The sequence below is a fragment of the Caretta caretta genome, chromosome 3, assembly GCF_965140235.1.
Source record: "Caretta caretta isolate rCarCar2 chromosome 3, rCarCar1.hap1, whole genome shotgun sequence".
Taxonomy (NCBI): domain Eukaryota; kingdom Metazoa; phylum Chordata; order Testudines; family Cheloniidae; genus Caretta; species Caretta caretta.
This window is the reverse complement of record NC_134208.1, coordinates 206,139,047-206,163,887: the sequence shown is the minus strand read 5'-3', so window position 1 is coordinate 206,163,887 and position 24,841 is coordinate 206,139,047. Positions and strand designations below refer to the sequence as shown.

Below are 24,841 nucleotides of genomic sequence, written 5' to 3'. Positions count from 1 at the left end.
CTGAGACAGAAGTTCACTAGATCAGGCAGAGGGACCGGAGGATGCACTGCCAATTCCAGTATGTTGGGTAGCAAAACTGATGGGCCCAACTTGATGCTATGAGGACCATCTTGTCTTTGTCTTGTCTGATCTCCCACAGGACCCTAAGGATGAGAAGAATCAGAGGGAACTTGAATAGGCAGATATGTTTCCAGTCCAAGAGAAATGTGTCTGGCTGAGACCCTGAGCTCTTCCCACCTCTGGGGCAGGACTGGTTGCAGTTGGTACCATGTTCTGCAGCAAAAAGGGTAAGCTGAGGAGATCCCCACCTCAAGAACAAGTTGCTGGCTATTGCCTCTTTGACAGACCACAAGTGCCAGGCACTTTACTTCTTGCTGAGGTCATCTGCTAAGATTTTCTTTTCCTAGAATATTGCTGTAGGTGAAAGCCTATGATGGACCCCCGATTTCCAAAGTTTCACTGCCTCCCAAGACAGAGGTCTCTAATATGCCCCCACCCTATCAGCAGATATAATAAATGGTGGTGATACTGTCCATTCAAATCTAAACGTGCCTTTCAGTCAAGGAAGGAATTCCTGGCAGGCCAGGTTGAGTACTCTCAATTCCAAGACATTTATGTGAAGCTTAGTCTGTGTCCAGAGGCCACAGATTGTGAGCTGATGCAGGTATGTTTCCCAGCCTAGTCTTGAAGCATCTATCATCAACACAATTGCCAGTGGAGTCAGAATGAAGGGTCGCCTCTGTAAAAAGGTCCTGGTTTCGACCATCACAAAAGGGAGAACACAAACGCAGCACGAACAGTGATGAGTTGGTCACCACCTAGGTGAAGGCAATGAAACATTCTCCACTAGCAATGCAATGGTCTCAGCTGGACAGACATACAAAAGGCCTACTAGTCTGAAACAAAATCTTAGAGTTTTAAAACTGATTTACACTAGCTGTGGATCTGATCCACTAATAAAGGGCTCCCTCAACTTCCAAATTCTGACAGAGCACACCTTGATCCAATCTGAAGGAGAAACAGCCATTTACTATTTTGCAGTGGGTAGGTCTTTTAATCTAGGAGTCCCAAAAGCCTGGCCAATGGATCCACTGGTAATTTCATTTTTGTTACAAGATTTAAAATCTCTATGCTTTGGAGACATTCCCACCAAATATAAAAAAGGTACCTTTCATTCCACACTCTCCAACAGCCAGCTGATACTCTATTAGCAGTACCCCCTTTTAAAGAAAATCTGCAGATGTAACTTATGATTTTCTTTTTCCCTCACACATATGGAAGACAAAGCAGCCTTATGCCAAATAAGGGCCCAGTGCTGAAGGGGAATTTCCTTATCTTTTCCCAAATATTCATGAAATTACACATTTGCCTTCCATATCTAGTTTGATAAAGTCACTATGTCGCTTTTAAATGATGCCTTTTGAGACTCTACAGTTGATTATCACCTTTTCTATGTGTGGTGTCTTGAAGACTGGCCTTTCTTGGGGGTTTCAAATACAGTGTGCCCACTGTACACAATTAAATATTGCTATCTTCTCTAAATTAAAAGTTTTTTGTAATGTGGCTGGGCCCAACATTTCCCCCTCTCCCCACATAAATTAATGGTTCTACTCTTTGCAGGCCCACTTTTAAAAAGTGGTTTCTAGTGTCTCCTGAAAGGAAACTTGGGTTTGAGCTAATCATCTTAGAGCAGCACGGCAAGGCTTGCTTTTGCTCTGGGTTGCCCCCAGATTTTAAGGTAAGGGAAACTTCTGAATGGGAGCCCTTTTTTCATCAGGTCTCATCTGTTTTTGTAAGAAAGCCATTGACCGTACAGAGATAGTGAACTCTTTCTGCTCCATCTTTATCCATTGTTTATTGCTACCCCAATTTGCACCATGCTACAAGTATTTTTTAAAAGATTTTTTTCTGCTAAGATTCAAGGACCTTCTAAAATGGTAACAATGAAGAATTTTAACTTGTATGAGATACCCTCAAAGATGGGATTGGTGGAGGGGTCTTGTTTAGCAGGGCTCTTTCAGAGTCCAAGTGTAGGTGGGGAAAAATCTGGGATGCTGGGTTTGGTGAATCCAGGTTTTGAAACCCAAAAAGTTATGTGGATCATGAACTGAAAGGAAGGCTCAAAGAATAGCCATGCCTGGTTGTGCTTTTTTGTATTACAAGGGCCAGATCCTTAGCTTGTGTAAATTAACACAGCTCTCTTATAACCTGACTTCGGTAGAATTATAGTGATTTACTCCAGTTGAGGATCTGGTCCCAAATATGCAACAGTAAAGCTGGGGCTTGCAGGTAATTACTATGGGCTCTACTGTTTGTAGCATCTCTGCAGCACTGCTGAACGGCTTCCTAACTCTCCCCTCCACAATCCTTTTCAAGGAGCTGACTTTAATATGCTGAAAGTGTACACAGTGGGGGAGAAACATGCACTGCCCTTCTGTACAGCATGGACTCCTATAAGAACACTCTGAGTTCTGCACAGCTTGGACCAAAAAGAGACTAATTTCAGTTACTCCCTAAAAAAATAACAGTTGGCATGAACATCCCATTTCCTTGCAGGGACAAATAAGCCAGTGCTGATATTGCTTACTAGTGGCACTGACTGATCCTGGGATCCAATCCAAGATGTTGCCTTTGATTAATCAGTCATCTGAGGAGGAGAGAAACATCTTCCATCTTGTGTAGAAATGCAGGTAAGGCTGCTAAGCATTTATAAACACACACAATGCTGACTGTAGTCCAAAGGGCAGTTATTGCTAATTGTCAGGGCTTTTCTCCTAGCAGAAATGCAAATTGTGTTACACATGCAGAGGCTAAACTGTATCCTCAGGAGTGTGTAATTGTCCATAACATCCAGAGAGCATCGCTGTCACATTCCTCTAGTAGAGGCATGTATCAGAGACACTGTGCTCTGGCAGTGTCATTCCTGCTGTCATTGCTTGGCTGCAGGCCACTCAGAGGTAGCCCCGCAGATTGGTAGGCTGCTCAGATGGCATGCTATTATGCACCAAGCTGCTCTGGGGGGAGTGCTGCATGGTGCGTGGTTTCTCTCAGGCAGTGAGCACATGATGCTACATTGTTCCAAGAGGACAGCTAGAGATGTGGCCTATCTGAGGAGGCAAAGTATGGCATTGAGCCTTTCAGAGTTGTGTTGCTTCATGCCAGCCCACCTGGAGATAGCAGCAGGAGGTTGGTCTGCTGTACAGAGAAAGCATGCTTCAGATATGTTGCCATGGACACCATTAAACTGGGGTATTCTTCGGTGCTCCTCTCTGCTTTGGGCAGTGTAGTGGTGACGAGCACTGGACAGACATACATCTCTGTGCTTCAGGTGGTGGCCTTAATGACAGCCCCATAAGTAACTTTCCTCAGCACAGTGAATGTTTACTATAGCAACCCTTCATCTGCTGCTTCTCCATGGCTCCTAAGTGCTTGGTGGCGGTGGTAACCACCCATCTTCCTCTCAATGTCAGCTACACTGTGCTCCATTTACTCATCAGTGCTGGCCCTCCATGTGCCAGCAGTTCAAACAAGACCAGCTCTCTTGACCCTTTCACCAAGTGAATCTAGTTCACCACTGGTATTAGTTTTCCTGACTTGTCCTATATTCAAAGAAGAGCAACAACAGTGCCTCTGTACTTCCATCATTTGCTGGATCAGCTCCTCAAGGCAGAGCTGCATCAAAGTCATAGAGACAATAGCAGCTGTATCACTTTAGCTGGAGCAGAATGCACTGTCTGCAGGTGTGCAGGCATTTCCTGACTAGTCACACTCCTGGAACACGGATCCAAGAGTGAAGCTCTACTATGAATAGGTCAAACAGGGAGAACCCTGGGGACTCTTGGGGGACCTTCCTATAAGCATAAAATAGATAGGGTAAAATTTCATCGTAGTCCTGGGCCCTCGTGTTTGCATACATCCCCAGCATAGATTTCAGTGTTGCATTGAATGACTTGACCAAACCAATTGTCTCTGGATGATATGGGGCATCCTTCTGCTGTTTCACGCCACACAATTTCCATAATTCTCAATATAGCTGGGATATGAAATTTGACCTATGATCTGATAAAATCTCTTTAGGGAAACCCACTCTGCTGAAAATAATGAAAAGGGCTTTTGACACAGCGTCAGCCTCTATGTTAGACAGAGCCACTGCTTCTGGTATCTCATGGCAAAATCCATTGAAACCATATTTCTTCCTCCTTTGGCTAGGACAAGGCACAGGGCCCACACTGTCCACTGCTACCCAGAAAAATGCCTCATGTATCCCAGGGAGGAGGTGTAGGGTAACTTTTTAGGGTCATACTGGTCTCTCTCTCTTCTGACATAAGTCACAAGTTCTGCAATAGTCTCTCACATTATTCTGTATCCCTGACCAGTAAAAATTCCTTTTTAACCTATCATAGGTCCTCTGAGTTCTTAAGTGACCAGGAAAAAGGCAGTCATGGTCCAGGAATATTAACTCCCAATGGTGCTAAGCATGCACAACTAATTGCTTGTAAGATTTCCCAGGGCTTTTATCTTTCCCCATGGGAGCTTTCCTGTAAAATCTGCTTCCTCTTCAAAAAACCTTGCCCCATTTCCCTTCCCCTTGCACTTTCTAGAGTAGGGTCTGCCCTCTGCTCATCTGCAAAATGCTGGCAAGATGGGGTTTAACTCCTCCACATCAGCCCTGAGGGCATTCTACTTTCCTCTACTACGCAAGAGTTGGTTTCTTTGTCTGTACCATTCCCTTTTGGAATTACAGAACAATATTCCTTTTTACTATGGGTTACAATTTTAACAGCTTTAGTCATAGTTAATACATCATTTCCCACAATCCTTGTATTTCCCAGAATACAATCCAACAACCAATCCTCCACACTCCAAATGCACTTTAGCTAAAGACACAAGAGTTTTATACTGTATTTTCCCAATGCCAGGAGTTCCACACTTCATTCCTGAAGCAAGTCAGACTCCCTGACGATACTTTCAATGACCAGAGAAATCTGGTCTCTCCACCCTAGGCAATCTTTGCCATTCACCTGGGCAACTATAATAAATTCCATGTCCACCTCCAATCAGACGGACATCACAGAATTAATCTGGTGCACCTCTAAGCAATCTCATCAAAAAAAGATATGAAATTAGTTTGACAGGATTTATTTTCCATAAACCCACACTGATTTGCATTAATTACATTACCCTCCTTTAATCAAGTCCCATATTAGCCACTCCATAATCTTGCCTAGGATCTATGTTGGCCTGAAAGGCCAATAATTACCCAGGTCATCCCATTTACCCTTTTAAAAAATTGCCGCAACATTAGCTTTCTTCCTGTTTTCTGGAACATCCCCAGTGCTTCACAACTTTTTGAAAATCAACATTAACAGTCCAGTGAGCTTCTCAGCCAGCTCTTTTAAAATTCTTGGATTCAAGTTATCTGGACCTGCTGATTTTAAAATGTTTAACTTTAGTAGCTTCTGTTTCACACCCTCCAGAATGGAGGAATGGAAAGTGCTATCACCACCATAAGATGAGACCATATCATCTGTTTATATCCCAAAAACAGAACAGGAGCACTTATCAAACACTTCTGCCTCTTCTGTATTATTATTGATAAATCTACCATTTCCACCTAGCAGTGGACCAATAGCTCTGTCAGGATTCTTTTGGTTCCTAATATATGTTAAAAATTCCTTCTTATTTTTCTAAGGTGCACTGAGGACCTGTAGCTCCACTTGAAGTCAACAGGTGAGGAATATTAATTGAGACAAAGGTAGAATGTTAACTGAGATGGAAAGGTGGCAGTATCTGCAGAGGAAAAGATATGGGCCCTGATCCTGCAGGCTGCGACCTGCAGGTTGACCCCTATGCCCATGGAGAGCCTCAGTGAGGTCAACAGTACTCTAGATGGGCATAGGATTCTGCCTGCAAGGAAAAGCTCACAGAATCAAGGCCTGCATGAGGCTATGACTGTTACCAAGATGTCAGAAAGCACAGTGAAAGAAGGAAGAGATAAGCTCTCTGTACTATTGAAGCCCTGTTCTTAGTATTAATTTATACAGCCACTAGTTAAGTAGCTGAGCTGAAAATGCATTTTTTAAACCAAAGCTTGTCCTTTATTGGCAGCCTCCCAAGTCTAAAAGCCTGATCCAAAACTCAGTGAAATGGAAAGACTCCCACTGACTTCAGTGGGCTTTGGATCAGGCCTTACATGAGCATGGAGAATAACATTCCATGGCAGAGCCAGGGTCTATGCAGCTGGAGAGAAATGTCACGGATGACCTAGACTGGGCTACAAAAAATATCTCTAGTGTTTCACATTGTTATTGTGCAACCAAAACAGCACACCCAGGGAATCAGTCTTTGGCCACATTCCCTTCATGCAGCTTAAAACCTTTAAATAAAACTAAATAAGGATCAGCTATAAATACAAAATAATATAAACAGAGCAGATTCTCTCTCTAGAGCTCTGTATCCTGGCTTCTAGAGAGCAAACTAGAAAGAAACCCCTGAAAGAAACCCAGATTCTTTAAGGTTCTGAGACTAACCTGGCTCAGCTGCACCTTACTGCCTCAGCTCAGAGAGGCACTTAATAGATGGGACTGTAAAAATACCTGCTGGGCTTTAATTCAGAAAATTCCACAGTGCTGTCTGACTCAGCAAGGTCTCCCCGTAGGGGCTGCTTTGGAGATGGATACATCATGGTTGCTGGGCATTAATGCCTCCAGGAGGCACCTAAAGATACCTACCATATCACAACTACCTTCTCACCCCTTTCAAAACGGGGTTGCTGCACGTTAGCAGGGCAGAATGAAAGACTTCAGCACCCTACCTATTGTACCTATTCTGTAGATAAACACATAACAACATGTTCCAAAGTTATCAAAATGGCATCTTGCCTGAGAACAAAATACATTGACAAACTCAGAACAGGCCTAAACCTGTAACCTTTAAAAATAAACCTCAATAAAAATAAAACCAGCAACATCAAATTTTACACTGACAATAATTAGCACAGCAAGGCTAAATAGAAATAATGTGATACAAGGGGAGATTTATTTGTTGCTTACTGGAACAGAGTTACATTTTAGTGACAGCAGCTGTGGCTTTTCATTTTGTAATACTGAACAGCAAGTTTCTTTGGGAAAAACGTCTATTCCCTCTTTGCAAACTGCTCTTACACTTAGCATGGGTCCAATCTACAAGCTGTTTTCAGAAAGCTAAAAAAAACCATCCTATTTTGTAGGCAGGAATGAATATTCTAGCTCACTGCAAATGTCATTAACACCTGTATACTACTGACATCATGTTTTCAAAGGAAGGATAGGTCATCTTACTTTTAATTACACACATGCACATAAGTGGTAAACATTCAGAGCATTCCTGTTAATGATGCCATCTGGTGCCTCCCATAATTGTGTAATATTCAGCCTTCCAAACAAGATGTAATGGCAGCAACACACAAAACCCACTGACATTTACAGTAAGGAAATTTATTATCAGCCACCAGTTCAAAATAAATGTGTTTGCATGACTGCTGGTGCTATAAAAGCAGCACCTTTACTAGACAAGTGAAGGTACAATAAATAATGGATTTTAATCCATGCATGTACAAGAAAATCATTAAAAATTTATTACTCATGCACAACAGCATCTTAAGCAACAGTTACCTCTTAAAAATTAATACCTCTCTTTTGGTAAATGAAAACCATACACCCTGAGCCTTTGTTTGCAATTTCAACATGATCCCAAACATACACTATAAGATACAGAATTGTTTTCATTTAATTTTAACTTTAATGTAACTATATATTAACCTTTATGTTTAGATCAGGGAATCAGCTCTTTACCATGTCTTGGGCCTCAAGTATTTTTCAATGTTAAAAACAATACACGACAGCACTATAACTAAGGAATAGCTCCACATTGCAAGATATTTAAGAGAAAAGCCACAACACAAAATCATAAAACTGAAAATCTACATCTTCCTTATGACAGAGGGCAGCGACTATATAAAGGTTGCCAAACCCTTTCTATTAAAAACATTGTCCAACTTTTTTAAGACCTCTAATACTTACATTGTTTACAGCAGTTCTTGAAGTATGGCAGGGAGCTAGTCCTGGGGCCAGGAAGGTGCCTTTTTCTGTACCTATGAAAATCTGTTCAGACTTGACTCAGTCACATGCTATCAAAATTTACCATCTGCAGCCTGTGTTAGGCTTAGTAGAGATTGTTAGAGACTTGTTGCCACATGGAATGTGTGTGATGGTGCCCCCCATAAGGCTTTAGAGAAATATGCTTTTATATATATATATAACATAACTGGAATATGTTTTATGCTATATATGCCTTATAACATATCTATGTAAAGGTTATGATCTACTGAATCTATTAATCCTATTTGTATGCATGTATCAATTTTGTATTCCAAGTTATGAATATTGGCTGCGTACTGGCTTGATTTTTAAGTAACCTTTGTAAAGCGTTTGGTCAGTTCCTTGAGAAAGGAATGTGCAAATTAGGTACCCAGTCAAGAAACACTTAAAGGACAATGAATCTTGGAATGCTCCAATCCACATAAGAAGTCTACCTGAGGATGTTCAAGGAAGCATGTGAACCATGGCTGCCACCTGTAAGTTCTGAGGCATGCGTGGACGTGTGACTTGCCCATGTGACTCCAAAACTCCATCTTGGAGCTGGACTTTGCATAGGAGAGAGGAGGGGGTCTCCACCCACAAGAATGAAGTCTATTTAAACCCCTAGGATTTTTGTCTTCAGCTGGCTAAGGAGATAGCCTCTCCACCCCCAAGGATACCTGAAAGAAACTGGAAAAAGGACAGTAACTACATGGGGTGTGAGTGACTGCTGGACCCAGACTAGGAGGAGACTAGTCTGTAAAAGGAAGCTTACTGGGTGAGGTTTTATCTGTATTCAGTTTTCTTAGACATAGACTTGTATGTTCTATTTTATTTTGCTTGGTAATTCACTTTGTTCTGTCTGTCACAACTTAGAACCACTTAAATCCTACTTTCTGTATTTAATAAAATCACTTTTTATTTATTAATTAACCCAGAGTATGTATTAATACCGGGGGGGAAGACAAACAGCTGTGCATATCTCTCTATCAGTGTTATAAGGGGTGAACAATTTATGAGTTTACCCTGTATAAGCTTTATACAGGGTAAAACGGATTTATTTGGGGTTTGCACCCCATTGGGAGTTGGGCAGCTGAGTGTTAAAGACAGGAACACTTCTTAAATTGCTTTCAGTTAAGTCTGCAGCTTTGAGGCATGTGGTTCAGACCCTGTGTCTGTGTTGGAGTAGACTGGAGTGTCTGGCTCAGCAAGACAGGGTGCTGGAGTCCAAAGCCGGCAGGGAAAGCAGGGGCAGAAGTAGTCTTGGCACATCAGTTGGCAGCCCCAAGGGGGTTTCTGTGATCCAACCTGTCACAATGTGCTCCACAGTTAGTCACTTCAGCATGCCACACAGAACTAAATCTCTGATGAAATGCAGGCAAATTGGATCTTCTTTCCACTGCTGATTTCTGAAAATCAAAATATCCTTTGACCTAAGGGAAAGTGCACTGGAGAGTGGGAAGTATCCCAGCAGACCACAGGTTATAGACCACCCCTTTTTTCTAACTGATGTTACTAATTTAGGTTTATTACTTTATTACTGAGGGGAATGAAAGATGTCAGCTGCAAGGAGTGAACATTCCCGCTTGATTACACCAACAAAGAGCCCTGCCAGTGCAACATGCCTGGGATGAGGGGTCCTGTCTATGCTGGCCTTGTCCAGCCATTATTCAGTACATTAAAGATCCGCACCTGATTTTTTCCACAGGTAAAAAGTGGTGGTTGGGGGACCTGTGGTCAGGAATAGTGTGTCCCAAGTCGACTGGGATATTAATAAGGTACTTCTGGCATATTTCAATTAGCCAGTTTAACAATAAGAGCACTGGAGCAATACATAAGGTTAATGGTTTGCTTTGCAAGAGTCATTTAACAATTAACTTGCAGCCACAGCTTTCTAGTTCAAATACTGGTGGGAGGAATCAACTTCTGCACATGCTTCCTGAGATAGAAGTGGCATATAAATGTTTCAGTCATCAGTTTGAAAAAGTTTAAGATTTTTTGCAGTTGAATATGATATATGGTGTTTAGATAACATGCCAAATACTCTAGGCAGATTTGCCTTCTCTTCCCGTACTAAACTTGTATAGCACAAAGCAGTGCTATACAACAGCTGCCAACTTCAAATCCAGAAATGTCTACATTTTAGTGGAGGATAAATTGACTCCTATACAGTTTGTGTGTGTTTGTAAAACACTTAAGGATCTTTCTGAATGAAAGGAATTAGAAAGAAAAAGGATAAGGAATAAGATTCCGTTATTAATAATTTTTCCTGTTCAACAAAAACTATTTTATAGATCTCAAACCAGTATTTCTCATTTCACACTATTCTGATGATGTCTCTGAATTTTCTTTTATGGGGGGGGATTTCCCCCTGCCCCAGTAATTGCCATGAGCACCAGTCTGGAATCAATTAAATGCACACACATGCTGTGATATAGCACTAAACACCATGGTGGTAATGCAGTGTACACAGCTTATTTCCCCTCCCATCAAGTAGTACCAGTGCTTGTGCTAGCGTTTACCACCTCTATCGTCATGAACAAGCTTCCGGTTTTTCCTGATTTCATCCTCTAGAGGGACAGGAGTACTAACAGCACTGCAGTTCCAGAGGATGGTGCAAGAAGAGTTTGTAGAAAGATGGGGAGTTTAAAAAATTTGCCCAAAGTGGGGTCAAAGAATCCTTTCTTGGAGGAGAGGGTAGTACGCTTCACTTTGGTAATGTATTGAATTAAAAGAATAACTGATAGAAAAAGTAAACCTCCCCTAAACTTATAAAGGGAATAGTTTGTCTCAGCTGGGGATCAAACTCACAACCTCTGTAATATAGTGTAATATAGTGCAGGTCTGATGGATAGTGCAATGCAGCTGGGCATTGCTGACTGCAGAATGTCCAGGAGCTTGTGTTCCAAGTCTTTGAACTCCTCAAGAGGTATCTGAAGGGTGTCAGCCACCCTTTTCTCAAGGTCCTGAAACTGGCAAAAATCGTTGGCCATTGATGGTGGTGGAGGCACGACTGCCTTGTCCGGAGACAAATATGTAACAGAAGTTATTGGGGTGGCCTCCTTATCCGCCCAAGTCTACTGTTATTTGAAGGTCTCCCCGTGTTGCGGGTTTGGAAGAAAGGGGGCTGTGTAATGCTAAATTCTCAGTGCAATGGAGCTGAGGTCTGGCAAACTGCTGCTGACAGGCAGCCCAAGAATCCCAGTATAGTCTTTTGCAGGCCTATAAGGGCTGATTCACACCATCTGTCATAGAGGAGGATCTTTGTTGAACTATGGATTCCTGTATGGACGTGGAGGGAAATACTGGACTAGTACAGGAGACTGACTGAATGTTGCTTCATCCTCCTCAACATCCTCCAGTGGAGAGGCCCCAGTAAAAAAACAAACAAACAAACAAAAACAGCAGAGAATCTTATGGTACCAAAAAGCAATGGTAATCCAGAGACCAGGGTGTCAGTAACAAGAGTCGGCTGGTACCCATAAGTACTGGGGACTCCAGCTCATCTAAGACTGAGAAGTCTCTGGAGTACCGGAATTCCTGCAGTACCCAGTGGGTCAGTACCAATGCAGCAGCTGAGGTGAATGGTACCATCAATCTGCAGCGTGTTGACAAATGGGCCAAAATTGTCTGTCACTTTGATTTGCCCAGTACCAAAGGTGCCGAGTGAGAAGTCACCGATAGTAAGCCTGATATAAATAGTGCCGCTGTAGAGGAGTGTATGTCCTGGGCCTCCTGATCCTTCACAGATGGTACTGGGGACCTGCTGGGACTGTGCTTCTATGAAATGCTCTGAGATCTCCCATGCCATTGGTACTGGAAGAAGAGTCTTTCGCCTCTGTGGTACCAAGCTGAGAGATCGAGGCCTCTGACACTGTAGATGTAGTGGGAGACCAGAGCCTTTTGGGAGCCAGATCCTTGTGATAGGAGACTGAGCTCCTCTTTTTCTGAGCTTTCCCTGACTCCTCCAAAGTCCTCCCGTTCTTAGGAGAGACCTGGGCCGAGGCCATGGGGCACTGGATCAGTTCAAAGACAGATGTACCGGGGTGGGTCTCCTGACTTGACTCAAAAGCAGGTTGAAGGGAGCGCTCTACCATCAGAAACCTCAATTTATTCTCCCAATTCTTCTGTGCTCTAGATTTGAGAGCTAGGCAGAAGTTACACTTTTGGGAGATATGGGACTCTCCCAAGCAATGGACACACACACAGTGGCCATAGCTGACCGGGATACCCTCCCAACAGAGGCAGCATTTGAAGCCAGGCATGCCCAGCCAGGCTGATAGGTCTCCCTAGAAAAAAAACAGGGGGGTGGGAAGGAGAGGGAAAAAGCCAATTCCCACATTACTATCTAATTCATTCTAAACTAAATAACAACTAACACTAACACTAAACTTACTTAAATAAACACTAAACTAACTAAACTAAAAGAACAACTGTAGAAAATGCTGAGGTATACACAAGGTGGACAAGCTAGAGCTCCCTCTCAGGTCGAGGCATTAGAGAAGGAACTTAGTGAGGTTCACCCGTGCAGCCCTGTATACCCTCAGTGTATGGCACAAGGTTGTACAGAGTGCAGGCACAGGCTGAATGGACACTGCTAACGGAAACTCTCTGATCAAGGACTCTAGAGGCACATGCGTACTTTAAGTGGAGCACCAATAGGAACACTACTCAAAGAACCACCAGTACTGTAGAGGAATTCCTGTATCCAAATTAAGCAATTCAGTCCAAAGCCAGATATTCAGCTGGTGTAAAATGGCATAGCTCCAATGAAGTCAATGGAACTATGCTGATTTACATCAAGTGGGGATATGGACCCCTATGTTTTAATGACTTCACTCCATCATATCCCATTTGATTTTAAGGTTTTCTGTAGCTTTACCTGTAGTGTATTTAGAGCAGTACAGAATTATCTGAGTAATACAAAGATGCCCTTTATTAATCCACACACAGCTGTGTGGGATTCCTTAATACTTTAATAATTGCTCTGCCTTCTTTTTGTGAGTTGTTGCAGAAACAACAATCCTGAAGTGTGCAATAAAACCTAACAGCTTGAATGCAACCATGCAATAAAAATCCAACAGAACAATAACGAAGGGACAAACAAAAAAGAATTCAACAGACGTGATATTTTCATTTGGGGTCAGTTATTCTCAAATTATATCAAACTATTCTTTTCTTATATTGATAATTCCATGGGACAGATGGTGAGAAAGTAAACAAAAATGTATAAATTGTTTATTTATGAAGATATCATTATAAAATTATTTAATTATCTATAGTTTTCTACTCTCCAATTAATTATAAGCACTTTACAAACAAGTAGCACTTTATGACAATAGATTTTTTATTCCCATTATTTTAATTTTTTTCATATAACAGGACTAAAAATGACTGACAGGTGGTCAGGACTCCTGTACAATATTATCAAACCTGTTTCAATAATGTGGAAATTAAAATTTTGAGTCTTTTCCTCTTATGAAAGTTGACTGTTCAACTCAGGTTACTGATTCAGAATACATGGACTGGACATTTAATTTTTTTTATTTCTATGCGAAAGAGTAGAGACTATGCTCCTTCTTGCCTGTTGCTGTAATATATGTCCATGCTGTTGTCTGTCACGCCTGTATTACATGATGATGAAATGAGGGTAGGAATACTTTGAAGGTCAGCATACCACTCTGAGCTTTGGGACGTTGATATGGAGCCTCGAGTCCCACAAGTTCCATAGTCCATGCACCTCCAGAGCTTGGTAATGCATTCCTCACAACCCAAAGTAGAGGCATCACGGTTATCATGGCTGTGGGAACAGGAGATCTGAAGGCATCCCTGGGTGGACACTGGGGCAGGATTGACAGCCTTCTGTGCAGGTTGTCTACATTTGGGGTCTAATGCTGCACTACCCACTGAAGAGGTCTCATGAGTACTCTAGTGTGAGCAGTCATCTAGGTTGATGATTCCATGAAAACCATGAGCCTCAGAAAGAGATGAGCAGACAGCTCTCTCTGAGCCCTTAATGTGACTTGGGCTTGCTGAATGGCAGTGAATCTTTCCTCCACAAGGAATGCACTGACTGGTACCAAGCCCAGTACTGCATCACTCAAAAAATCCTTTGCTAGGAGAAGTCATCAATTACTCTCTTGTTTATTTGAAGCCCTGGGTAGTGGCACAGGGTGCAAGTAGTGGCAATGACTCTTCTCAAGTCCTGTTTTGATTTGGCTTTTATCAGTCAATCATCCAAATATGGGGATACATGTACTCCTGGGTGAGGAGATAAACTTCCATCTAGGCATTCGGTAAAAATCCATGAGGCTGCTGACAGGCCAAAAGGAAAAATCTTAATTGGGAGTCTGTTTCCTAGAAACTAGGGCAACTGTAATGGTTCTTCCTAATAGCCATGTGGAAGTACCCATCCTTCAAAGAGAGAGCTGCACCACTTTCCTTGGTAAGCAAAGGAATAATCTCCTCCAAGGCGAGCATCCTGAATTTTGATGTCTGGACATACCTGTTCAGGTTCTTAAAGCTCAAAATAGTTCTTACACCATCCACCTTCTTTTATTCCTGGTATTTCCTCATCCCCAAGCTCTTCCCTTGATAGATTATGGGGGTGGGGGAAGAGGGGCAGGAATTCCTTCCATTACCCTTTCTGATAGCAGAGTCCACTTTCTATAGGAGTACGTTCTCATGGGAACTGTGCCTAGGGAGGGAGGGAGGATGAGGGAAGCCTAGTGCAGAACTGGATGGAATATCTGCTGAGGATGGTCTCTAAGACCCAGGGATCAGAAGTGATTATGCACCAGCTGGTGTAAAATAAGGACAGACAAGGACTGAAGGGAGGGAATGGAGAGAGGTGAGGGAAAATAGTACCGGAGACAATAACTTGGTTCTCAGGTGGCCTATCAGTCTGCTACTTAGAAGCAGACTAGTATGTGAACACCAGTGTTCTTAGTCTTATATTGTTGCTGAGGCCTCCTTCCATAATTTGGCTCTGGGGGAAAATGGAACATCCTTTGAGAAGAGCAGCTTTGAGAAGATGCTGTCTCTTGCCTCTGGAATTTGGAGGCTGGACAGGAGGAGGATCACCTGCGAAGAAGTGGAAGTCTGGGAAAGGCCAAGAGATCTAGCTGTGGTTCTAGAAGGCTTCATTTTTTCCAGCATCATGTCAGTCTCATCACTAAAAAGGGTATGCCTTTCAAAAGGAACTTCTGTGATCCCCTGAGTTTCAGAGGGGATCACCCTTATATAGACTAGGGCATCTGACATAAGTTGCCATGCGAGGGTGCTCACGTGCTCCACAATGGACCTGGCTTCAAAAGATGGTTCCATGTGCTTGCGACCAGGAAATGCAATCCCACAAGTGAGATCACAAACAGCAGCCCTCGAAGAAAAACAATTTTTACACACAGTGCTGTCACGCTTTTAAAGTTCAATATAATATGATTTATTGGATCTGGAAGCAAATTATTTACACCATAAGAAAGTGGAGATTCATAGGTCTCTTGGGGTATAAAACACATGGCTCTGGCCCTCATGAGATGGGTTATCATGAGATGGACACAGCATAGGGATTGGGGCAATTCAGAGGCAGTGGTGTCAGTTAAAACAGCCCCTTGGCTGCTCTGATACAGGGGCCAGGCACCAGAGCTCAAAGCAACAAAGAACTGAGACCGTGGATTCAGTCTTTCCTCAGAGCCATAATCATTATGACCATAAGCAAAGGGATACTGAGAATCCAGAGGCCAGGGCCATACTAGAAGTGATACTAACCTAGGCAGATATGAAGGATCCTGGAGAACAGGGTGTATGGATGGGTGTATGGGTGTATGTAGGGTGGAGAACAGGGTGTATGGACATACAGGGGTAATGGTCCACCAAAGACAGGCAATCATATTACAGATCTCCTGGATCTGAAGAGTCACTGTCTCAACCCTGAGTATGGTTCTCCATATAACGGGATTGAGGGGAGACAGATCCATGGTGTCTTGGACACTATAAAACAGAGCTCTTTCTCTCTGAGCGTGGCACAGAGTGAACTGCCCTAATGCTCAGCAGGTTGTGAATCTTCTGCAGGAGGATAGGTTTCTTTTCAAGCCATGGAAGGAGAGCAGAAAAAGCTGATGGAGGGGGCAGATAGAAAAATTAGCACATAACGAGAAGAGATAACAACTAACGCTCATTTGTATGTGACAGAACTGGTCCAGGCTCGCAGGGAAACTGCCTCCTCCCAACAAGGCCGAGTTCAGTCTGGACTGGCAATCTCATGCACTGTGAATTAAGTGAGGCAAAGGTCTTCTGGTTTACATCTCTGATCTGATCTTCGGAGGAATGAAAGGGGTGAAGTGGGTCCTTGTAGACCCTATCAGAATTATCCCAAGTGGAACAATAGTTAGGAGTGAATCTCTTCATGCTCACAAGGCGGCTGGAACATGTTAAAGTGGCTACACAAGTCGCTAGTGCCCCAGGGCTTCCAATGTGCGAAGTTCCCTAAGATACTAAGCTATTAACGGTCCATGGGGTGTGTGTGCAAATCAAAGGTTGTCCTTAGCGAGGGAACTTCTGAGCTGCTCAGCCTGAAGCTGTTACTCCAGGAGACAGACATGGGCAAGTCCCAGCAACTGGAGTGAGAGGAGGGCAGGCAACAGGGAGGCAGAAAGCAGGGCTGAAGCTGCAGAGGCAGCAGAGTGGAGGCAGATGGGCATTAAGGAGCAGGGTATGGGCACCAAAGCAAGAATGTTAGTAGAATTGTTTCCATAGCAAAAATGTACAGAGAAACTCAGTAGTGGGTCATAATGGACATTCAAATGAAAAATGTCACATTTCCCGAATTATGATTGTTTGACACTACAGCTTTTGTGCCGTGTTTAATAGGGAAAAGATTTGCAGTTACACAAGTTAAGATGAAAATTACAAGGAATCTCAGTCCTTATGCATCAAGGCACAAAGTGATCACAAGCACTGGTCAAGAAGAAATACTTCTCACAATCAGGAGAAAGGCTCCCCCACTGAACAGATGCTGGGAACACAAGAACACAGATGTGTGGGTGAAGCGAAACTGGGAACCTCCAGCTAGTTCGGATCTAGAAGTGTGACCCCACCCCTCCGGGACACCACGACCCACTGCGACCCCTTTTCCCATCCATGTGGCTAGGAGGATATCCTGCTTCAGAACCCCTGGATGCAAGGGATATAATCATCAGACTCTGCTTTAAGTTTGAACACTGGATATTTTTATTTCTTTGCTGATCAGTTGCTTGCTTCCTCTCTTTTCCCTCATCAATATACTCTTTCCCTTTTTCTTACTCTGGGCTCCTATTAGCTCATTTCTTTCACTAACCCTACTTACCTTAACCTAGCCCCCACATTGCAGACTTCTTTTAACATGTGGAAACAAAATGACATTTTTCAACCTGACCACCTCCTTCTCTGCACTTTTGTCTGGTCTAGATTTTAAGCTCTTCAGGGCAGAGACCGTCTTTCTGTCTGTACTGCGCCTGACTGGGACCTTTGAGTTCTACCATATTATAAAAATTTAATAATCACATCCATGTCAGTTGATTGTATTAGTTCTAGCTGTAGCCTCCAGTTCCCTTCATCACAATACATTGTTGACTTGGTTGTGGGATTCTGTGGGGTGAACAGGATTATTCATGGGTACAGTTCTTCCTTCCTGAGAGAGCTGAGTGCAAGGAGGGCAAGTGACTTGATCAAGGCCACAAAGGGAATCGGTGAAAGAGACAGGATCAGAAAGCAGAGGCTGCCTCCTATTTTCAGTACTGCAATCAGCCTACCTCACTAAGTTATTAAAATGACACAATTCTTTGTTGTCAAAGGCCACGGTAGTTGCTTAGCAGAAGAGCCAATTCAGTCTTGTTAGTTTCATGCTGCTACTACTTCAAAAAGTTATGAGCAGTGGTAGTGGACTAGAGTAACCCTCAAGTTGCTGGGGACTCAGCAGACCAAGACCTCCAGTTTAGATAGAAAATAGCCCTTTGAAAATCATTTATGAATGTTAGTGCATATGTGAAGACCCTAGCGAAGCAGCTGGGCTCCATTTCTCTTTCAGCAAAAGGCTAGTGGTGACCTGAAAAGTCCACACCTTTTCATATAAAAGGACTCAGTTAAGTTTGGGAGGCTTCAAGCAATTCTCACTAGTCTTACCCAAAATCCTCAGGAAGGACCTTTGCATAGTGTTTTATGAACCCCACAAACACAAAACTCTCAAAAATGACAAGTGAGGGTCGTGTTTTGTGGCTCCAGCAAAAATGGTAATGGGTTCTGCCATTAAGGCAACTTGAGTGTAATTTGAAGACACATAGGAAGCAGTTTAAAGGAAAAGGATAGGCAGCCAATGAGGCAGAGGATAGGCAGGCAGGAGAAATGTTTTGCATATGAAGGGGAAGATTAATTAGAGACTTTTATGGATTGTGTGTTGCTCCAAAGAGCAACACACAATCCAACTGGCTGAGACAGGTTCTGGGATTCTGCTTTGTCAACTGTTACCTAATTAAGAGTTTCCAATGCCATAAACTATCTACCAACTACGGAGGGGACAGTGCTAAAGGATATTATACATTATCCTGTCTCAGTGAACTGGAATCAGCATTAAAGAGATGTAAAATTCTCTAATTATGTTTCCCCAAGTAAATTACATCCACTTACAGAAAATATCCATCACTGATGTGTTTTTTCCCCTGACATTTTAACTGCATTGGTTACTTCAGAAAAAACATCTTTGTAAATTTTAGTCATTTAAAAAAATCTATCCACAAAAGTGTAACAAATTTAACTTTAACAAGCTTCCAGTTTAGCATCTTCAAGCTGTATGAGAGTTCTATGAATATATACTTTTGACTAAGGGGATCTACTTTGCTGTTAAATCATTCCTGACACTTTGCAGTGGTTTTTGAAGGGGTTCTGGAGCATTAAAGAAGCCTGGCTGCGGGTCTGAAGAATAAATTGATTTAAAATACATCAAACAGTATTTCTACACGAGTTGTCCGAAGAGTATCATTGTACTTTTTGTCTTGAAAGCAGACCACCAACATAAAGGATAAAATCATCAGTACAAAGAGCTATCTGTGTTTTAATTAAAATAATTTAAAATCTATGAGTTTCAAAGTAATTTAATAGGAAATACAGCAAACCTGAAAATATTTACTAAAAGGGAAACACTGTAGAGTTCAGTGGCTGTGCTTTATAATCGTCAGTTTGAAATATATGCTTAGAAAGATACAGTATGGCATAAGCAAAGCTTAGACTGTAAGGGTATGAACACCACATTCAATGTAATTAAGAAGCAGCCTATCAACACTAAGACAGTAATGTCATCCCATCTGCCAAACCCTGCATTAGCTGGCACTATGCCTCCTGCCTGCTGCTGCTTCTGTTACCCACCTGATCCTTGGAGACCTGCTTTGATGGAGCGTTTATGCCAAGCTTTTCCAGAGGATAGACAATCTGTCGTCTTGGTCGCACGGGAACCATGTAATGAAGGGCAGATGTCAGGGAATGGGCATAGGGATTCTGAAACTGAAAGAGAGCAATCTATATTTTAGCACAGAGAATGTCAGAACAGTGCATCACAGATGTCTGTTGTATGGCTTTGCAAATACAAAATTCTTAATTCTGTTGGCTAAATCTGAGAGAAAAATCAGTAAACAAACAAACATACTCAGAGCAGAGGAATGAATTGCAGATAATTCCTGACACTAATGAAGATAATTATGAGAGTAATTACGTTACTATCTCTGTGGGAATGACAGATAAACAAGTGGTTTGGTTTATGGGATTTTTCAGCACAAGTATTTTCCCCAGGAGGATATTTTTCTCCACAGTGATCATGAATCAGCTTGATTTGACCTCATTAAGCTGTATTATCTGCTTACTGTTAACCTTTGCTTGTTTGGCAAATGATGGTATAAGAATTTATATAGTAAATCTATACTGACTGAAATGTCAATTTCACCCAAGTGATAAATGTTAATAAACTGGAAAAAATTTGAACTGAACAAAACCTCCAAATGTTAACTTGTATAGGGCAGGTCATTAGAAGCAGCTTTATTCCAGCATGACTGGCCCAATTATACATCACATGAAAAGACAAAACAGGAGAATTATGAGAAACAGAGTGGACATTAATGGAAAGCAAATTACACTGAAGTGCCTTTGAAGTCTATATCATAGCCACAACACCAAAAAAATAAATCATGATTAATGTTACTACAATGTAAGCTGAACGAAATAATATTTTACCACTTATTAGAATTGCATTGCTGAATTAAAGCTAAATTGTTTTAACCTGTAAATAGACCAAGGAGAAAATACTACCAAGATTTAACTCATCTTCTCCACCCATTCCTGTTTACCTTCATTTCTGTGAATGACAATTAGCCAAATGTTACTCAGTGAGATTAGTTCCTCAAGGAGGCAATTACTAAACCTCCACAGAGCGGTAATCTGTATAGAAGAACACACGCTGGAGAAGCAAAAAGATTCTTCTGAAAATTTGTGTATTTATCTTATCAAGATTCCTATATGGGCTTGTCTAGACAGAGAATTAGTGCGTGGCAAGCTGGGATGTATGTTGACGGTGCACTAGCATGCTGTGCACTAACTGGCAGTGTGGAACTTGCTCCAGTGCACTAAGAGTGTCCTAGTGTGCTTTAATTTACCCTGCTTTGAAATGGGAATAGGTCAATGTGAACTAGGGAACTTTGAGTGCATACTAGAAGGGTCTACATAGCCATGAACAGCATGCTAGTGTGCTACAGATTTACACCCTAGTTTGCTATGTACTAGCTTTCTATCTAGACAGGCCCTGTGTTAGAAAAGAAAAGCAGATTTAAGGTAAAATTTTCAAATGTGTCTAAGTGACTTAGGAGCCTAAGTCCCATTTTCAAAAGTGACTGAGATGCCAAAGGCCCCACTGACTTTTAGTGACACGGAGGCTATATCTACACTGCCCTCCAGTTATGACTACTGAGATGTGAATAGCAGTATGCATCAAAGTGCTGCGAGGTAACTCCTCTGTGTAGATGCTGCAGGTGTGAACTAAAAAGTTCCTAGTTCACATTAGTGTAGTCTTGTTTGTTGTCCAAACTGAAGGGCAGTGTAGACAAGCCCTTAGATTCCTAAGTGGAGAGAGGAATGGAGAAACACGAATACTGGTGTCCCCCAAGGATCTGTACTGGGCCCAGTACTATTCAACGTATTCATAAATGATCTGGGAAAAGGGATAAATAGTGAGGTGGCAAAATTTGCAGATGATACAAAACTACTCGAGATAGTTAAGTCCCAGGAAGACTGCAAAGAGCTACAAAAGGATCTCTCAAAATTGGGTGACTGGGCAACAAAATGGCAGATGAAATTCAAGGTTGATAAATGCAAAGTAATGCACATTGGAAAACATAATCTCAACTATATGTAAATGATCGGGTCTAAATTTGCTGTTACCACTCAAGAAAGAGATCTTGGAGCCAGTGTGGATAGTTCTCTGAAAACATCCACTCAATGTGCAGCAGCAGTCAAAAAAGCAGACAGGATGTTGGGAATCATTAAGAAAGGGATAGATAATAAAACAGAAAATATCATATTGCCTCTATATAAATCCATGGTATACCCACATCTTAAATGCTGTGTGTAGATGTGGTTGCCCCATCTCAAAAAAGATATATTGGAATTGGAAAAGGTTCAGAAAAGGGCAACAAAAATGATTAGGGGTATGGAATGGCTTCCGTATGAGGAGAGATTAATAAGACTGGGATTTTTCAGCTTGGAAAAGAGACGAATAAGGGCCGGATATGATAGAGATCTATAAAATCATGACTGGTGTGGAGAAAGTAAATAATGAAGTGTTATTTTCTCCTTCTCATAACACAAGAACTAGGGGCCACCAAATGAAATTAATAGGCAACAGGTTTAAAACAAACAAAAAGAAGTATTTTTTCACACAATGCAGTCAGTCAGTCTGTGGAACTCCTTGCCGGAGGATGTTGTGAAGGGCAAGACTATAACAGGGCTCAAAAAAGAACTAGATAGGTTAATGGAGGATAGGTCTATCAATGGCTATTAGCCAGGATGGGCAGGAACGGTGTCCCCAGCCTCTGTTTGCCAGAAGCTGGGAATGGGCAACAGGGGATGGATCACTTGATGATTACCTGTTCTGTTCATTCCTTCTGGGGCACCTGGCATTGGCCACTGTTGGAAGACAGGATACTGAGCTAGATGGACCTTTGGTCTGACCCAGTATGGCCATTCTTATGTTCTATAAGTGTATAAGTCACTTCTGAAAATAGGGCTCCTAAGACACTTAGGCACTTTTAAAATTTTTATCCTTAATCTATTCTCATCATGTTGTAGTCAGTGACCTTCTTCCTCCCCCTTCTCCTCTTCCCACTATCCCACCCTAAATCTCTAAATAAAAAGTGAGCATCTGTACATCTCAAAACCCACTATGCAACTGAGTTGCAATGTCTGAGAAACATGTGGTGGGAGAACACGACTGATCAGAAAAGTTTGGCTAAAAAGTAACAGAAAATAGAACTACAAGGTGAAGACAAAGAAGCTATGAATGCTTTATATCTTGACATTTTAAAATATGTCATGTAACTGATCTGCAAGTCATATAAGGGTACACAAGCTGCATCAGCATCTTAAACAATTCAATGAAAATATCATGGAGTATTCCCCAGTTAATACACAGTATGAGCAGGACTGTTCCTTCAACTATGCATCCATAGAGGGGCAAAAGGTAGAGGAAAAACTGCTCCCATTTGGCTATTTGAACATTGTGTCCAGATGTGCCAGTGGTACGGGGTATTACTAATCTGTCCTAGAGCAGATACATTGGGAGTGGGCAGGGAATATTTTGGCTACAGTCCCCACAATGCACTGGTCAGCAGAGGGGAAAGTAATGGTATGGACAAAAACCAAACTACTGCCAACACTGAAGCAAGCGGGGAAGTAGAGAGCAAATCATTCCTCTCTGAGGCATGATTCCCACACTGAGGGAAGACACTAAATGTGTTGCCCCAAACACAGAGCTTGTAGCAAACCCACAGTCTAGCTCTACCATGTGTCACCCATCAACACAAATGGAGACTGTGTGATCTGAGAGGAGAACAAAGTGTTGTTTGCAACATTTCTGAAGAAATTTCTCTATACCAATCACCTGCCATATATGCAGTCATAGAAAAACAAACAAACAAAACAAAAAACCTAAGGAAAATAAAGGTCAGGACGTATGATATTTAATAAAATCACTGCCAATTTTTTCTTTTACCTCACCGTCCACAGACTGTGGATAAATAGAGTAGTAGAGACAAGACTTGTAGGCTAAGCGAAGGATCTCTTTCAGAAAATATTTGGTATAGTGATGGAATATGGGATTTAGAGCAAAGTGGTACAGATGGCCATGTTCCTCCTGTTGGTGGTGACTGAAGTAAATAAAATCTTCAATGTTGTAATGTGAACGGATATATTCAATATCCTATGAAATAAGACATTTTAAATCAGTGATGATGAAAGAGCTGTGTTTTTGTGATAAAGATGTCACAGCAAACTGCCTTTATATTTATTAATGATGAAATTTGAACATTGAAACAAGACTACCTTGAGAGCTATTCACTAGCAAAGCACATTAGCTAAACAAATGGTTTCTTCATAATCTTTCCTTTGTATCAAAATCAATTTGTATAACTCATCATGCTTTATTTACTATAAGAAATGTATATCTGACCCTAGCAGTAAAGCATATGAGTGCCTGACATTTTCTGACAGATATTTACAAAGAAATTTTGCAAGGTATCAGACAGAGGCCAGATTGTCTCTCTCACAGTAAAAGCTGAGCAGGAGACTTTTGGAAAGAAAATCTGTGTGAGGAGCCCCATGCATGGATTCCTTCATCATCCTGTTAGGGATTTGCGCTAGTTTAGCCACCTTACAGACAGTAACCCCTGATTTCAATGCATTTGGAAAAATTAAAAACCATCTCTGAAAACAGAGATGGTTGTTCCTTACCTTGCTTGATATGGTTTTAAAACTGAATATTACAAATCTTTCAAGAAAGATTTTGCCTTTTTAGTGCCAACAAAATGCCAGGAAAGTTTTAAATTTGCAGCAACTAACGTAAAACAGAACTGGAAATATTCATTCTCTTCACCTCCCAATTACAGTTAACAGCTTTTCTGTCTGCTTCTACCCTCCAGCCCTCCCAATCCATCATCTATTTTTAAAACAATATTAATTTCTTTGAAATTAAATGTGTATGACGCACTTTACTCAGAAGCTATTGTAAAAAAAGGCAATTTGAGAGGAGTGGAAGTGCCATTTTCAATATGCTGGGACAAACTGCTGATTTTCTGTTTGGAAAATATGGGCCAAAATACAGGTTTGCAGTAACAGATTTAAAGGAGTATCAAGTTACAGAGAGAAAGAAAGAATGGTTTTGTGGTTAGGGCTTCAGATTGGAATGCAGGAGATTTGGGTTCCATTTTCTGCTTCACCTCAGACTCCCTGCGTGACTTTGGACAAGTCACAATCTCTCTCTGTGCCTCAGGTCCCCATCTGTAAAAAGGGATAATAATCCTTCCTTTCCCCTAGCCTTTGTCTATCTTTGTGTAGACTGCAAACTCTTTGGAGAAGGGACTTCTATGGTGTGTGTGTACAGTGCTTAGCACAAGGCCAAGATCTTGGCTGGGACAATGTAATACAAATAATAATGAAGT

General features: G+C 41.8%; 1 protein-coding gene and 1 long non-coding RNA gene across 5 annotated transcripts in view; one reads left to right on the top strand and one right to left on the bottom strand.

Moving 5' to 3' along the window:
* CFAP61 (cilia and flagella associated protein 61) overlaps positions 1–24,841 on the bottom strand; it is a 209,177-nt gene that overhangs the window by 134,254 nt on the left and 50,082 nt on the right. For all 4 annotated transcript variants that reach the window (XM_048842440.2, XM_075127270.1, XM_075127267.1 and 1 more), the window contains exons 16-17: positions 23,398–23,604; positions 19,512–19,646 (exon numbers count right to left, since the gene is read on the bottom strand). In XM_048842440.2, coding sequence (XP_048698397.1) covers positions 19,512–19,646; positions 23,398–23,604 — 342 coding nt within the window. The remainder of the gene's footprint in view (positions 1–19,511; positions 19,647–23,397; positions 23,605–24,841) is intronic.
* LOC125633328 (uncharacterized) lies at positions 146–7,901 on the top strand. The gene is made up of 3 exons (XR_007355572.2): positions 146–287; positions 2,557–2,690; positions 5,693–7,901. It is a non-coding gene; the product is annotated as an uncharacterized LOC125633328 (long non-coding RNA).